This window comes from Anolis carolinensis, chromosome 4 (genome assembly GCF_035594765.1).
Source record: "Anolis carolinensis isolate JA03-04 chromosome 4, rAnoCar3.1.pri, whole genome shotgun sequence".
NCBI lineage: Eukaryota > Metazoa > Chordata > Lepidosauria > Squamata > Dactyloidae > Anolis > Anolis carolinensis.
Window position 1 is genome coordinate 229,175,654 of NC_085844.1, and position 17,921 is coordinate 229,193,574.

The 17,921-nt window shown below is 38.7% G+C and overlaps 1 protein-coding gene across 4 annotated transcripts in view; it reads left to right on the plus strand.

Moving 5' to 3' along the window:
• Window positions 1-17,921, plus strand: part of slc9a8 (solute carrier family 9 member A8) — an 82,390-nt gene that overhangs the window by 37,599 nt on the left and 26,870 nt on the right. For 3 of the 4 annotated variants that reach the window (XM_008110130.3, XM_062978929.1, XM_062978927.1), the window contains 3 exons: window positions 13,303-13,361; window positions 15,452-15,535; window positions 15,906-16,007. In XM_008110130.3, coding sequence (XP_008108337.1) covers window positions 13,303-13,361; window positions 15,452-15,535; window positions 15,906-16,007 — 245 coding nt within the window. Of the gene's footprint in view, window positions 1-4,645; window positions 4,905-13,302; window positions 13,362-15,451; window positions 15,536-15,905; window positions 16,008-17,921 lie in introns of those variants that run through there. The other variant, XM_062978928.1, reaches the window with a different exon arrangement.

The window sequence follows — 17,921 nt, forward strand, 5'->3', positions numbered from 1 at the left end:
TTCTGTCCTGGGCCTGGTTCTATTCAACATCTTTATTAATGACTTAGATGAAGAGTTAGAAGGCATGATCATCAAGTTTGCAGATGACACCAAACTGGAAGTCATGCTGTCCTTCTATTCCACATTGGTCAGACCACACCTGGAATGCTGTGTCCAGTTCTGGGCACCATAATTAAAGATCTGGAGAACAAGCCCTATGAGGAACGGCTTAAAGAACTGGGCATGTTTAGCCTGCAGAAGAAAAGGCTGAGAGGAGACAAGATGGGCATGTGAGGGGAAGTCATAGGGAGGAGGGAGCAAGCTTGTTTTCTGCTACCCTGAGACTGTCATTAATTTGAAGAATCAGGGCTTTTCAATTCTGTCAAAGCTTTAGTTGTCTACCTTTAATCTACCTTTTAACTAATCATACATTCCAACTCCAAATGGAGATATACCTAGAAATTGGTGAGTACCTTGCCAAATTTATTTTTGTCTTGGATGGTGTAACATCTATATATGAAACAGATATAGAAGAATTTCCTCAAGGGCACGTGCTATTGAGAGCATAGTTCTTGTATCATAAAATCTTAGAGCTATTGAAAGATTATAAAGCATTTTCACTGTAGAGTTGTAAAGGATATTTCTGTTCTGGCAGTGGGGAGGCGTAAAAGAATGTCATCTTAAATTCTGATCACACTCTTAGATATTTGATCAAGTCTGAAAAGTTCAGCTGCATTCTGCTTACCCCACTAATTTGATATGTTAGTGCAATTTGACTGATTTCAGAATGAGTGTACCTTGAAAGCATGAGAATGTGTTCCATTTGGGTTTGTAATTAATTTCTAATTTTAGTTTATTTCTGTCTCCTTGCTATTTTTACATACCTTCTAGCATTTCACATTTGAAAACAGACTGGTTTGCAGGTGTGGGGAAGAGAATTTGTAAGAACAAAGATCCAAGTTATGATTCGTGTTATATCTAAACCAGCCCAACATGCAACTGTAGAGAGATATTCTGTGATATTGTTCTTGTAACACTTCTAACCTCAAGCCAGATGTTTCTTATATATGAAACTAAAAGTAGCTAAGAAATTTGCTACCTCACTCTGATCCTTCTGAATCCCAGCTTGCAAAACACTAGCAGGAGGATGCTGTTGCACTCATACATGTTCTTTGTGATAACCATACTAGTGATTTGGTGGGTGATTGTGTGAAGGCTGAACGAATTAGGTTTCTGTTCAGTCTTGTATGTCTCTTTAAGTTCACCCTTCTTGGGTGCCTTGGGAAAAGGAAAAAGAATGAGAGGTCCAGGTTATGTTGCCCAAGCCATTCTTTTCCGAGAAACCAACAATTGCCTGAGACAGCCTTGTTTAAAAATAGTCAAACATACTGTGCAGCATTTTTGTTTGGTTATAAATTGAGATTGCCATGGTTTCTTTTGTAGACAATCAGGATGTACGTGTGCAGTAGTGGTTTGGGAGAGGAGAGTTAGTAATAAATATTTATACTAGCTTCAAGTATTCCATAAATCACACCTTTTTTGCTGGATATATTGTAGATTTTAGAACAACTCTCCAACCTGTACATCTTTCCCTCCATCCCTGCGCACCCCTTTCATGAATTAATAATTGCTTTCTTGTTTCTAAAGCTATCCTTTATATATACGTTTATATACGTTTTGTATATAATGATAGTGCTAAAGTAATAAGGGTATAGCATTTTAACACTAACTATGAAGAGAAGGGGAAGAGAACAAATGTTCAATCTGTTAATTGGAATTTATCCGTGTTCACTCTCTCACACATTATTTCCATTTTGCATTTCTAATTTTCTCTTTATTCTGACTCTGGAGACCAGGGTCTGAATCTTCATCCAAGCTAGGGTGAATCATACTCTCTGGACCTCAGAGGATAGCAAATACCAAAAAACAAAAAAACAAAAAAACAACCCATGATAGCATTATTCCTGGTTCATAGCAGGAAGAATGGAGACAAGTGATACTGATATGTTACATTTAATCTGGCCTCTATAGAAAACTCCCAGTACAGAAAAAATATTAGCTCCCTCAGTGGATATGTAAAAGGTTATCTAGTACTGGAATGTCAAGAGAAACGAATGTCATCCCTCCCTGAATACAGCTATAATTTCTACCAAATCTCAATTTTGGGGGGTAGTATGGAGGAGCTCTAAAAAGAAAAGGTAGTGAAAAGGTAGCTTTGAATTAGGCTATGGTTTTGTAATTCTTTCATACAATATTTATGTACTCGACAACTTCCCATAAATATAACTATCAGATAAGAATGTTTAATAGAAGTCTCACAGAGTGACCTGATTGTGAAAGTTAGAGAATACTGCTATATGCATCCCATTTTGTAAAATGTGTTACATTGACAGACTGCTGTGTTGTGGGATGTGTGGGAAAACAATTTGGTTTTAAATTTAAACTTTAAACACATGTCTGTGTTCTACTGACGTGGGAAGTTGTAGTTCCCATTAATCGGCTTAACTTTTATTTGAACATATATTCCTGGCAATTTCTTTAGTACGAAACTGAGTTCTCATTGATGTCACTCCAGTTCTGGAGAGGAAACAAGTGTTGCAAGTCCATATGTTGCAACACTTTGCGTTTTTTCAGAATAGGATCTTGACTTCAGAGGATATACTTGTTGGAAGGGAGAGGGAAAAACAAAGTTCCTCCAGTTCTCATGATTCCTTATGATTTGAATCCTTATTTAATAAGAAGAGTGATCTTGTAGCACCTTCGAGACTAATCAAGAGAAAGTATCAGGAACAACCCTAATATTGTAAGCAAAGATGTTGACAAAGGAGGAGCTGTAGTCATTAAGGACAAACCTGGCTGCATACAGAAGATTGAGAGCCCACTATTCAACACTACACCTTACAGAATCCTAACAATCACACACATAAATACTGGAAGGAATTACACAGACTAATTAGGAAATTTCCCACAGAAGTTCTAAATCTAAATTGGCACACCCCATGAACCTTAACCAGGCACATTCTATCTGCCTGACCGCTGTGATAGCCTGGATGAGGGCGAACAAGCTGAGGCTCAATCCTGACAAGACAGAGGTCCTCCAGGTCTGTCGCTCGGCCGATCAGAGCATAGGGGTCGCACTCCCCATGAAGGCGCAGGCCCGCAGCTTGGGAGTCCTCCTGGACTCGGCACTGACACTTGATGCTCAGGTGTCGGCGGTGGCCGGGAGGGCCTTTGCACAATTCAATCTTGTGCACCAGCTGTGACCGTACCTCGTGAAGTCTGACTTGGCCATGGCGGTCCATGCCTTAGTTACCTCCAGAATGGACTATCGCAATGCACTCTATGTGGGGCTGCCCTTGAAGACGGCCAGGAAATTACAACTAGTCCAACGATCAGCAGCCAGATTGCTAACAGGAGCAACTTACAGGTAGCAGTCAATCCCCCTGTTCAAGGAGCTCCTTTGACTGCCGTTCACCTTCTGGTCCCAATTCAAGGTGTAGGTAATCACCTACAAAGCCCTACATGGTTTGGGACCCGTCTACCTTAGTGAACGCTTTCCCCCTATGAGCCCACAAGATCTCTTCGATCTTCTGGGGAGGCTCTCCTCTCGTTCCCCCCAACATTACAGGTTCGGTTGGTGGGGACAAGGGAGAGAGCCTTCTCTGTGGTGGCCCCTCAGCTCTGGAACTTCCTCGCCAGGGAGATTAGGCTGGCCCCAACCCTGTCTGCTTTTACTAAACAACTTAAAACGTGGTTAAACAAAGATACTACAGACTCCTTGACAACTATGTTGCTATTCTGCACTTTATCTCTTGTCCCACCCCATCCTACCCTAGTGTTCATCTTAGGAAAGGCTCTTTACCAAATAATTCTAGCAATTATGCACTTTGTTTCTGACTCTCCATTTTATCCCTTGGTGGTGAAACTGGAATTGTTTTTATAACTTTTTATCTTGTTTTATGGTTTTGTTTGTATATTTGTATAATTTCTTTGAATCTGTTTTTGATTGTTATATTGTTTGTTATTTTATTGTCTTGTTTTATATTTTAACTTGTCTACACTTTGTCTTTTTCTGGGCTTGGCCCCATGTTAGCTGCCCTGAGTCCCTTTGGGGAGATGGTGGCGGGGTACAAAAATAAAGTATTATATTATTATTTTATTGTATGACACAGCAAACAAGATAGATATGCTGGATTTCGTATCAAAAAATCACAAGTCGAACACTTCCCAAGTGTCTAGGACTGTGTGATGTATTTTCGGATGATGCGTGCAGATCCCAGTAGGGTGGCCTTTTGCAGTTGGCAGATCGTAATTTTGTCAATATCTATTGTTTCCAAATGCCAGCGGAGATCTTTTGGCACGGCACCCTGTGTGCCCATCACCCCCGGGACCACCTGCACTGGTTTCTGCCAGAGTCTTTGAAGTTCAATCTTGAGGTCCTGATAGCAGCTGAGTTTTTCCTGTTGTTTTTCGTCAATGCGACTGTCACCTGGGATGGCAACATCAATGATCCAAACTTTTTTCTTTTCCACAACTGTGATGTCTGGTGTGTTGTGTTCCAGAACTTTGTCAGTCTGGATTCGGAAGTCCCACAGTATCTTTGTGTGCTCATTTTCCAATACTTTTGCAGGTTTGTGATCCCACCAGTTCTTTGCTGCTGGGAGGTGGTACCCGCAGGTGCCACCTTGACGTCGTGGTGGGGGCTTAACTGCTCCAATGATGACTGAGGGCTGTGCTGGCGGTAGTGTAACTACCGGCAGGTCCAACCAAGCCAGAGAGGCCTCAGCTGAGGAGCAGAACTAAGAGCACCTAACCCATTAGCATTATGGAGAATCAAACCAAAACGAAGTCTATACTGGCTCGGTCGTCGCCCAGGATAAAAAGGACCGCGGTGGATGCTGCTGATTCTGGACATCCATCAACAAGTGAGCTACGGAATCAAAATACAAATAAACAGTCACAGAAGCGGCAGAAATATACAATGCCAGAAAACCGCACAGTTATGATATAATAATAATAATAATAATAATAATAATAATAATTATTATTATTATTATTATTATTATTATTATTATTACTATTATCCAAAATACATAAGCAAGGCAACCCTGAACAGCCCATTGACTTAAGCATTGGGACACTCACAGATCGTATTCCTGGATACGATCACAGATCGTATTCCTGGATAGATTCCAGGAATCTAGCAACTGATGTACACATTATTTAAAAAAAGAGGGTTCTATGGAAAAAGTATATTATTGAGAATAATAATACAGTAGAGTCTCACTTATCCAAGCCTCGCTTATCCAAGCCTCTGGATTATCCAAGCCATTTTTGTAGTCAATGTTTTCAATACATCATGATATTTTGGTGTTAAATTCGTAAATACAGTAATTACAACATAACATTACTGCGTATAGGACTACTTTTTCTGTCAAATTTGTTGTATAACATAATGTTTTGATGCTTAATTTCTAAAATCATAACCAAATTTGAAGTTTAATAGGCTTTTCCTTAATCCCTCCTTATTATCCAAGATATTCGCTTATCCAAGCTTCTGCTGGCCCATGTAGCTTGGATAAGTGAGATTCTACTGTAATACTGAAAGTAAAGCCAAAAATCCATAGAGTACCATTCTGGGAGAAGAATGGGATAGAAATAAATAAAGAAGGGCGGTATATCCATGTTTTTATTAGTTCTTGTCATTTGTTTTTATTGGCTAATGTTTAAATTTTTATAATTGTGCATGTCTTTTGTTTATTGTTGTATTTTATATTGCTATTGTTTTTATTCGGGCTTGGCCCCATGTAAGCCGCCCTGAGTCCCCTTTGAGGAGATAGAGGCGGGGTATAAAAATAAAGTTATTTATTATTTATTTATTTATCCTTAGACTATATGCCACCAGTGACTCTAACTATGTAGAGGACATTATCAACTTCCTGCAGGGAACACCATCTTGGCCTATGGAATATATAGCAACATCCCACATAAGGATGGACTGAAAGCTGTTAGAAACATCATTCTAGATAGGGCAGTAGTAGACCTGGATACCAAGGTCTGCCAAATCATGACTTCACTTTTGGTAATAACTTATACCTTCAGCTCAATGATACAGCCATGAGCAGACACATAGCACCATAATATGCCAACATACAGTGTTCCCTCACTACTTCGCGGTTCACCTTGCGGATTCGCAGTTTCGTGGTTTTTCAATAAACTCTAAAAGACTATTATAAATCATAAAAAATTACAATTTACAGCCTAAGGAAGGGAGAAAGGAGAAGCCAAAGGGAGAGAAAAGGAGCCCAAGCGGCAACAGGAGGAGAAGGAGGCAATTTATCAACACACGATTGGTTGATAAAGACTTAAAATAATGTATAACTACTAAAATAATGTATAAATATTGAAATAAATATAGCATCCCTACTTCTCGGATTTTCACTTATTGCAGGTGGTCCTGGAACTTAACCTCAGTGATAAGTGAGGGAACACTGTATTTATGGCTAACTTTAACTTCTGCTTCCAGTAACATATTCTCTGTCTGAAATACATTCATGCTTTCTTCATAATTTGAATTCACGAACTCACTCAAGACTATCCATGAGAATTTCAACAACTTTTACCCTCCCATCAGTTTTAGCCTGAAACTACCAACATAACAAATTCACTTTCTGGACATCAATGTACAACTCACAACAGACAAAGCACCACACTGTATTGTAAAACCACTAAACATTACATGTACTTATGTAAGCCCAGTTTCCACCCTTAACACAATACCAAATTGTTTATAGCCAAGTCTTCTAAGACAGTTACATCTTTTCAGACACACAAGACTGGGACACCAAACCATGGAATTACAAGCATTTCTCAAGCTTCAGTACCCATTTTATGAAATAAAAAAACAAATCAGCATGGAAAAACTTTCACTCAGAATGGACTAAAGGCAGGACAGAATAGAACCCCATTAGTGGTCACAGATAACCCACAACTTAGTGGAATTTAAAGTAACCATAATCTCTGCTTTCCATACACAATCTGTTAGGGATACTTTGATTGTGCTTTTCCTGCATGGCAGTGGGTTAGACTAGATGGCCCATGTGGTCTCTTCCAACTCTTATGATTCTATGATTCTGTGGTTCTGTCCTATTTTAAACCTGAATGTTTTGAATAGCCTAGAAAGAAAATCAGTCTCATAAATGCTGTACTGAAGTTGTTAACGTGTCTTGAATATTCATAGGATTTCAGGTTATGTTTTGTGACAAATAAATACTTAGTGAATAAAATATTAAATAATATGCATTCAGGGAATGAAAACATTAATTATAAGCAGTTACAGAAAACAAATCACTACTGAGACTTCAACCAATAAGCCTCATTATGACATTTTGTATAGTCCATTCATTGCGGTAATCATTCCTTGGGCATAGAATGAATAAATTTCAGTTCACCTGCTTAATTAGGGCTTCCCATCAAATGAATAAGAAATAGGTTATGTAGCTGAATGATACATCTTCCTGTAACTGTTAAAGCAATATGCCTAGATCTGTCTGTGGCAACCTTCCACAGCATGGTGCCTTTCAGATATGTTGGGACTACAGCTTCCACCAGCATACTTATGTTGGCTGGAGATGATGGGAATGGTATTCCCTGACACTAAGTGGAGGCTACCTTTTGCTGTTTGCTTGGGAAACACATTTCTTTAGTAAGATTATTGTTTTTAGGCACACATCTTAGCAGCCTTCCAGAAAGATGCTAATGAGGTTGCATATATGGGCATTAAACCAAAAAACCCTTAAACCCTTAGGAAACTGTATTTTCTTCCTCACTTTCAATTGACAACCTTTGTTTTATATGATTCTCAAGTATAAAATGAGCAAACACTTATTAACTTCGTGGGCAGATGAGAAAAAAATCAAAGGCACTGTAGAGTTTGATAAGTAGTTTCAGTACTGGAGTGCTTTCTCTTCCAGCCTGTGAATTGCAAATGTTGCCAAACGCTTGTTCCAGTAGTTTTAAAACAACATGATAAGAGCCTGTTCCAAGTGTTTTCGAGTTTCTTGAAAACTTCCCTAATATTCTGAACTGACGACGAGATGGTCAGGTCCAAATTTTCAGTGTCTGGAAATAGTGGAGCTGATTAAAAGGCTGTTTAAAAATAAGGGTTATCCATTTAGGCCCATGGAGCAGATGGTGGAGATGTGGTCCGTGCCAGTTCTGGCTGTTAGAAAGCAGGAAGAAATTACCAGATAACTGTTACTGTAGTTTTGTTTTTTTTGGGAAATAGAAATGAGGCAGCAGCCCAACTGAGGTTTGCAAAGAATCGTTTCAAAGCACTGTAGATGTCTTGTGTCAGCAACTCCAGACACTGCCTATTACGTTCTTCTCTCTTTTTTGGATAAGACAAAGACTCTGTGAGCAGAGTAAACCTTAATGGGAACTATATATTGTACTGGTCAAAGAGCTCAGGTGAGCCAGTTTGGCCCACAACTAGAAGTTCACATTTCTATGGTAGAGGATATATGAAGTTGTACTTGGCACAAAGGAAATTTTTACCATATTTAGTGGCTGTAGTTCACTGATCTAGTTCAGGCAAAAGTAAATGTGACACTGCCATAGTGACAGTTGTCCTGTTGACAAGTCTATGTTATTAGTCAATTTGGCTTCTTCACTGATTCCTTTGGCAGTGATATTTACACTGATTTTAACTTTCTTGGAGAGAGAGTGCATTCTTTGAATTAATCAACACCCAGTGATGCAGTGGCTTAAAGCCTTGTGACTTGAAGGTTGGGTTGCTGACCTGAAGGTTGTTGGTTCGATTCCAACCGGAGGAGAGTGTGGATGAGTTCCGTCTATCAGCTCCAGCTCCATGCAGGGACATGAGAGAAGCTTCCCACAAGGATGGTAAAAACATCAAAACATCTAGGCATCCCCTGGGTAATGTCCTTGCAGTTGGCCAGTTTTCTCACACCAGAAGTGACTTTCAGTTTCTCAAGTCGCTCCTGACACACACACACACACACACAAACCCTGTCATTGCTTTACTGGTAAAAATAATGGTTCAAATTTGAGCAAGATTTACATATTGGTGGTTGCTTTATCCAAACTATAAGTAGTTCAGTTTGGACTACTTCTTATTTCTAGGTAACAAGACTGGTTGAAAAAACACAAATAACATTTTTTTTTACTCTCCATGTTTTGCTGCTGAGCATCGATTCCTGTTTTTATGCAGTTTATTTCCTTTGCTTTGTGATATTTTTTGTAGGGTCATTCTGTACTGACACCCTGAAATTTGAATATGAAAGAAAACAAGCTCCAGCATTTCGAACTGTCAGCCTTTATATGGGCATTTGTGAAGAAGATCTGATCCTTTGATGGTCTTTTGCTCACATCAGTAGGTCAAAGCAGCATCTGCCTTTAAAAATACTCTTCAGAACTCTCACTTTCAGTCTTCAAACCATGTCTTACTGGGCAAGAGTAAAGAATAGTTTCTGAGTATTAATGACTGCCTATTTGTATTGAAATACATATAGGCTGTATATCATTTTAATTTGTAAGACCATTTTACTCTAACATATTTGCTTATCCAACATTCTGCTGGCCCGTTTATGTTGGATAAGTGAGACTCTACTGTACTGTATTTTCAAAATGAAATATCTTGGAGATGGGACCCAAATCTAAATAAGGAATATATTTGTTTTGTATATACATTATACACATAATATAAATATAATTTTATATAAAATATTTTAACATTTTTGCACAAAACAAAGTTTGTACATGTTCAACCATCACAAAGTACAGTTGTCACTATCTCAGCCAGCCATGTGAACAATTTTGGATTTTGGAGTATTTCAGATTTCAGAATTCCAGACAAGCGATGCACAGTACTATGTATAAGAGGAATTAGAGTGGAGGATTAGAAATTTCTCAAAGACCTTTGGCAATCATAGGCTGTGCTACTCATTTGGAAATCTTTTATGTACAAATGGTTTTATATCCTTTAAAGATGTTGCAATTTTTACCACTTCAAAATGACAAACTGAGGTGTTACCTAAGCAACTTCTTGATTTGCTCTGGTTGGTCTGTATCTTTGCAAACCACTACTGAGCAACTGAGTCAAGAGTCTTTTGTGAGGAACACCTCTATAACTATAACAAAGCTGCTGAACTCATACTAGGTGCAACACCATATGGCCTGTTGCTTCTGCTCCCATGTCTCTTACTGTTTAAATAGTAGAAGTTGGTGCTATGATAATTATTCTTGTGACATTTGTGTACACGACATAGCGAGGAAGAAGAGTATAGAAATAGGTCACTCTGTAGATGGAGGTGAACTGCAGCTCTCTTTAGCTCACATCAATGTAAACAGTGGTGAAGAATTGTAGGTCGAAGCCAAACAAACCCGAAGGGTGCTCATCAATGTGTCGTCTTCATCTTGGAAAGAAGTCACGAGTGGAGTGCCGCAGGGTTCCGTCCTGGGCCCGGTTCTGTTCAACATCTTTATTAATGACTTAGACTAGGGGTCCCCAAACTAAGGCCCGGGGGCCGGATGCGGCCCTCCAAGGTCATTTACCTGGCCCCCGCCCTCAGTTTTATAATATAATATTTTATATCAGTTTTAATAATATAATATTTTGTATATACATATAATATTGATAATAGTCTTATGTTATACAATATAATACTAGTAGTAATACCATATAATAATATTAATTATATGTTATATATTACATATTATTTGTTTATTTATTTATTTATTTACAGTATTTATATTCCGCCCTTCTCACCCCAAAGGGGACTCAGGGCAGATTACAATGAAGACATATATGGCAAACATTCAATGCCAACAGACAAACAACATACATTAGACAGACTCAGAGGCATTTTTAAAAAAAACATTTTTCCAGCTTCACGATTCCGGCCACAGGGGGAGCTGTTGCTTCACCATCCAGTAGTGGCTGTACTTCCTCATTCCTTTCCTCGTGTTTGCTGGCAGTTTTATGGTGTTGTAAATTAGCCTCCCGCATAAAGCGTCCCTAAATTTCCCTAATTGACAGATGCAACTGTCTTTCGGGGCTGCATAGGTCAACAGCAAGCCGGGGCTACTAATGGTCGGAGGCTTAACCCGACCCGGGCTTCGAACTCATGACCTCTCGGTCTGTAGTGATTTATAGCAGCTGGTTACTAGCCAGCTGCGTCACAGCCCGGCCCCTATACTATTATATAATAGTATAGTGGTATAGTTCAATATAGTAATATATAATGCTAATATTGTGTTACACTTTCCATTGAAATCCAAATAGGTCTATGTTGGTTAAAATTGTTTTCATTTTAAAATATTGTATTGTTCTTTCATTGTTGTTGTTGTTGCACTACAAATAAGATATCTGCAGTATGCATAGGAATTTGTTTGTATTTTTTTTTTCAAATGATAATTCGGCCCCTCAACAGTCTGAAGGATTGTGGACCGGCCCTCTGCTTAAAAAGTTTGGGGACCCCTGACTTAGATGAAGGGTTAGAAGGCACGATCATCAAGTTTGCAGACGACACCAAACTGGGAGGGATAGCCAACACTCCAGAAGAAAGGAGCAGCATTCAAAACGATCTTGACAGACTAGAGAGATGGGCCGAAACTAACAAAATGAAGTTCAACAGGGACAAATGCAAGATACTTCACTTTGGCAGAAAAAATGGAATGCAAAGATACAGAATGGGGGACACCTGGCTAGACAGCAGTACATGTGAAAAAGATCTTGGAGTCCTTGTGGACAACAAGTTAAACATGAGCCAGCAATGTGATGCGGCTGCTAAAAAAACCAACAGGATTCTGGCCTGCATAAATAGGGGTATAGCATCTAGATCCAGGGAAGTCATGCTCCCCCTCTATTCTGCCTTGGTCAGACCACGCCTGGAATACTGCATCCAATTCTGGGCACCACAGTTGAAGGGAGATGTTGACAAGCTGGAAAGCGTCCAGAGGAGGGCAACTAAAATGATTAAGGGTCTGGAGAACAAGCCCTATGAGGAGAGGCTTAAAGAACTGGGCATGTTTAGCCTGCAGAAGAGAAGGCTGAGAGGAGACATGATAGCCATGCACAAATATGTGAGGGGAAGTCATAGGGAGGAGGGAGCAAGCTTGTTTTCTGCTGCCCTGCAGACTAGGACACAGAACAATGGCTTCAAACTACAGGAAAGGAGATTTCACCTGAACATTAGGAAGAACTTCCTCACTGTGAGGGCTGTTCGGCAGTGGAACTCTCTCCCCCGGACTGTGGTAGAGGCTCCTTCTTTGGAGGCTTTTAAACAGAGGCTGGATGGCCATCTGTCGGGGGTGCTTTGAATGAGATTTCCTGCTTCTTGGCAGCGGGTTGGACTGGATGGCCCATGAGGTCTCTTCCAACTCTACTATTCTATGATTCTATGATTCTAGGTAGTATACCTCAATAACATCTGAGCACAGATTTCTTGCCTCTTCTTTACAAGCAATTAAAAAACAAAGTTGCTTCATTCTTTGAGCTAAAATCAAACCTTGTGGGATAGATCTTATGCTTTCTAATGTGGAGGATTGGCAGAGCCTCCCACCTATGTTTGGGGCCAGCACCATATTTGTGTCCATTGACTGCTACTATTTTTTCATTCTTGGAATCTTCTGGCAATCAATGGCCTAGGGACAAACACTGGTCCACAGACCACTGCTTTCAATAGCATTGAGGTGGGACACCACAGAGAAGAGGGAAAGTGAAAAGGAATAGATAAGGAATGTCTTCAAAAAGTGGCTGGGCATCTACTTTGTGGGGAATGCTTTAGCTTAGGGGTCCCTAAACTAAGGGCCTTGGGTTGCATGCGGCTCTCCAAGTTCATTTACCCAGCCTCTGCTCTAAACTTTAGATTTAGGGTCACCCTAAGTCTGAAATGACTCCTAATTGGTAAGCTTCCTTCTTACCAGACTGGGCAAAAGACAGGATATAAATAAATGTAACAAGGACTGCATCAAAAACAGGATGTCAGGATTGATGAAAAGGCTGCTGCAGTCCTCGTAGAAAGGGAGAAGGGGAGTCCAAAGCCATTTCATAGTGCCATTGCTTACATTTTGTGTGTAATTTACATACAATTTAATTTTCTGTATTTTGTTAGCTAATTTATATTGATATAAACTGAGGAATCTGTAATATTTAAGGATAGTGCCTTAGGGCAAGATAGAACTAAATACCTTCATGTTCACTAAAGCCATACAAACATATAAATGCCTTGGTGACATTGACCTTAAGCAAACTGAGAATGTAAACACTTTGTGGTTCTTTGTCTTCTCTTTTTTCTTTAGGTATCCTCATGGGAGCAGTTATAAAAATCATAGAAGCACAAAAGCTAGCCAACTGGAAGGTATAACCTGCAATGTTCTAAGTTTATTTTTTCACCTTCTCTATTTCCCTCAATATGAACAAAAGAGGTATCAGAATGAAACTTTGCTTGAAACCCCTTTCCCTTTATTTAGCATTCTTTGCTCCTCAGAGCCCTCAAGCAAGATAATCTTGTGTTCTTCATCCCAGGTCACTCCTGAGTGTATATGCATAGAATTATGGTGTGGTTTATGTATTCGGTAAGAAAATACCTGATGTGTATTTTTCACTCTCGGGGTAAAGCCCTTGGAACACACCCATATTGGAATTTGGGATCTTTGTGGAATAAGACTCCCCATAGTTTCAGAACACACAAAAATGTAAAGAATCTTAGTTAAAGAAGTCTTCCTTAAATCAAGTGTGTCTAGCTCTTTTTAGAAAATTATTAGCATTTCACAGGCCTGATAGTTAACTGGCATAAAGAATAAAAACACGTTCTTGCTCTACTATATATCATGTTTCTCCAAAAGTCTGAAGACTGTGTTTTCACAGTACAGATTTTATGCTTGCAGTACCAAAACACTCACACAAAGAAATGCATGAGAAGTTGACAAAATGGTTTTACTGAAGCCATCATGTATAATTTCAAAAATGAACTTCATGCTCTAAAAGTGTTGCAAATGAGTGTTCAAAACCGATTTGTTTGAATCAACTATTTTGAAAGACAGATTGCTAACTTCCCCAATAAATTAGCTTTTTTAGCTTTGTCAGGTATATTAAAAATTAACATTTGCACCCCTCAAGGGAAAAAGTTGCTGTTGTCATTCTTCTGTGACTTTGAAAATGTTCTGTTTCGAGGAGCTGATCTAGAGTTTCTAGCCTTCATATCTTACTACACTGTTCCTGATACCTCAGGAATGATTATGCCTTTCTGCTCTCACCTAGAGCTGTTAATGTACTTGATCTGCATTATTCCTATCAACTCTCTGACTAGTTCTGTCCTTAGCTTGGTTTCTGATCTTCCTTTTATTGATCAAATTACGTGTCATTAATCACTTCTGATAGAGTCCCATATCAGGTTTAATTTTGTAGGACTGTAGAACTAATCCTGAATACAAGATCATATTGACTCCCGTGGAGCTTAGCAACACAACAAAATGTTCTTACAATTCACAGGAAGCACTTCCCTTCCTTAGTGAACTCTGTGCTTCATGGAACTGCTTCTCCTAATGTGAAAGAAGGGGGCATAGAAGAAGGAAGCAGCTCTTTTCTGGAAAGTTCTCTTTTTCTTTTATGTCTTAAAAAGCCCCAGCTGATTTATGTGTGATATTTTCCTATTTGGGCTATAGATCTTGGAGGAGTTGGTCAATCCTTTTTATTATTTATCAGGAAAAAGAAAATTTGCAGTGAGAACAGTCCACTGCAATTTCTGAATATATGTTTATGAAAAATAGAGCTATCCCAAACTGATTTTTGGTGTTGTAACTTTATGTTTGGAAATAGTTGTATCGGGTGTTTCATTGCTTATAATGCCTGAGGATGGGATGTTGGGTGGGTGGGGGTTTAGGAGTAAATGGTCAAAGGAAGCATTTTGAATATGTTTTCTATAGAAAGCAAATTCAGATAATAAGGATTCAGAAGGATGGATTTCCCAAATTCATCCCTTTTTGAAAGTTGACCTATCATGCCCTTCACCTGTTGTAGCTTCAAAGAGTTCCAAGCACACGTGAAAGCCACCTGCTTTGCATCTTTGTCATATGGATGGCATTATCTGGGACAGTTGAAGACAAAATCTATTGCAGTTGTGCTTCGGCTTGTGAAAATTGTACTGTTTTGTTGACACGGTTGTCTTGTTTCCAATGCTGTGTATTTGGACATAGCAATTCAAATAGAGCTTCCTTTTTGTAGCTATTTGATGAAAAGCAATTTAAAGAGTAATTCCAGGGATGTTGGGAATGAGGCAATATAAACATTTGCCAGCATTTTTGCTTCTTAAAACCCTTCCCTCCTTTGGAGTGGTAAATATTTCAAAGAGGATGGATTTAGGCCTGTTTGTTTGTGTCAGTTGGGGTATTATTGGCTTTGTCACACACTTCATAATCCTGTCATCTTGTTGTTTGCTGTATTTTGCAGGAAGAAGAAATGTTTCGTCCCAATATGTTTTTTCTTCTTTTACTTCCACCAATCATATTTGAATCTGGGTATTCATTACACAAGGTGAGATGTTGCAAAACCTTTATCTCTAAACAGGTATACCTCAACTAATGAAGCAGATGTGTCCCAAAGCACTACTTCTTTAATAGGAACGGTGGTACTAGAGGCACAAATAACATGGAAAGAATAGGGATAGCTTCCTTCACCACAAAAATAGAAGAGCAGTTAACATGTCCCAGCAAACTTTTTATCCAGAATTAACCATTCCAATTATGCATTTTTTCTAATCAATTGTACTTTATTTGTGCTTCATTTGTTCAGATGCCAAGTCCCGCCACTGAATATTAGTTTTGAGGCTGAGTTGGTAGGTAATTTCGGATTCATATTCAATCTCACTGTATTTTACTTCTCTTTCTTTTTATCTTGTTTTTAGGGGAATTTCTTTCAAAACATAGGCTCCATCACCCTATTTTCTGTGATTGGGACGGCAATTTCAGCTTTCATTGTTGGAGGAGGCATCTATTTTCTGGGTCAGGTGAGAGCTCCTGCATATTCAGGGTTTGGTGTGATCTGATCAATTGTTTAGTTGGGTTGTGAAAAGGAATGATTGACGACACAACCATTTGTGGTTTGAAAAACATTGACCAAGAGATAGGGATGGGTGGATAAATCTGCCAGTTAAAGTTTTCTCCAACTTCTCATTGTTCAGTTTTGCATTTGTTTTACCCTGTTTTGCATCTGTTTCTGATTTTTTAAAACAATCATTATGAATGTATACATTTTATGTGCATTTCTCCAAAGAGAGGGTGGTATTCAACTGTGTCTGTTCAAAGGAGAAATGGGTGCCAGTGACAGAATAGTTTCTTTCTACTCAAGGGGCACACTGCTGTGGAGGTCACAGGTGGGATTTTGTGGGATGGTGGGCTTTGAACCTAATTTCAATGACATTTTTTATATTTCAACTGCATTTTAACTTTTGTATCCACCCACAAATGTTTAATTGTTTTTGTATCGATGTTACTATAAAATGTTATTAGGTGTGTTTATTTGTTAGCTGCCTTGAGTCCCCATGGAGGAAAAGGCAGGGTAGAAATAAAGTTGTTGCTGTTGTTGTTGTTGTTGTTGTTATTGTTGTTGTTGTTGTTGTTATTATTATTATTATTATTATTAATAATAATAATAATAATAATATAGTTGAACAAGAGGGGGACCCTTATTATGAGCAAATTTAGGAGTAGGCTCATAGGGTTATGGAGGCACAGGAGAGGAAGAGGATGTCTTGATGGGAGATGGAAATCTGCTTGTATGTTATTGGAAATTACCCTACCTGGGTTTTAATGAAATTATGCCCACTGCAATACATTTTTAGTGTATTGTTTTCACCAACAAACACCTTTTTGCATATATGCTCCCCATTATAACCTCTTTGTATGCCTTCTCGATCAGAGAACTGCATCCCAAAAATTGCAAGCATACAAATGAAATTGAAACTTAGCTATATTTCAGTTTGCATTCTGTTTTGGGGATGTAAAAATTAGGCAGGCACCTATTAAAGTGCAAAATGAATCAACCCTTCCTTCTAAGCATCCCTACTAATGGACCAACTTCAAGGCCTCATAGAAAAATTATGTCAAGCTATTCTGACACTCTGGGAAATGACTTGTATCTTTAGCTATGTTTGGCAAAATGGGGCAATGTATGTTGGAGCCAACAATCAGAAACTGACATTTCCTCTTAAAAGAATAATATCACAGTCAAAGTGTGTTGGGTGTTGTCAGCTTAGGGCATGCTAAAGGGCATAAGGAATTCAGAAGCAAAATATTTGCCTCTGTCCATAGGGAAAAACTGAGAAGGACATCCAGAGGTACAGTGAAAATGGTTATCCAAAAAAGAGATCTATTTTTTCAGCAGATTTAAAACAAACAAACAATCTTTTATAAAGATATGGGGAAATGATGAATAGTGCTATTATATTTTGAACCACAGAAAGTATTAATAAATCCCAGAGCAAACAAAAGATGGGGACCATTAACACTAGGGAGTTCCTATGCAATTTAATACCCCAAGCAGAGACTGAAACCTTATCCATTATGATGGTTAGTTCATTCTGCCCTACATTTTAGTGTCTTAGAAGGTCATTGTCCATAGAGGTAAGTTATATAAGCATTTGTTCAGATCCCTGGTATGAGAAAGCTAGCAAAAGTCAATTTTTCTCATTATATGCCTGTTATATTTACGGATTACTGCTTGCTTGTTTGTAAAATGTCATAGCACAGCAGTATACAAAAGGCAGTTAAAACTGAGTTGCTCTAATTACATTTTAAATTTGAACCGGGATTAGTCATTGAAAAAAAATCATTCCCCTTTAGTTTGTTAAAAGAACAACAGCAATGTTCCACATCCATGGGAATCTAGAGGTGGTCTCACATGAAATTTACTGTGGTCTTGA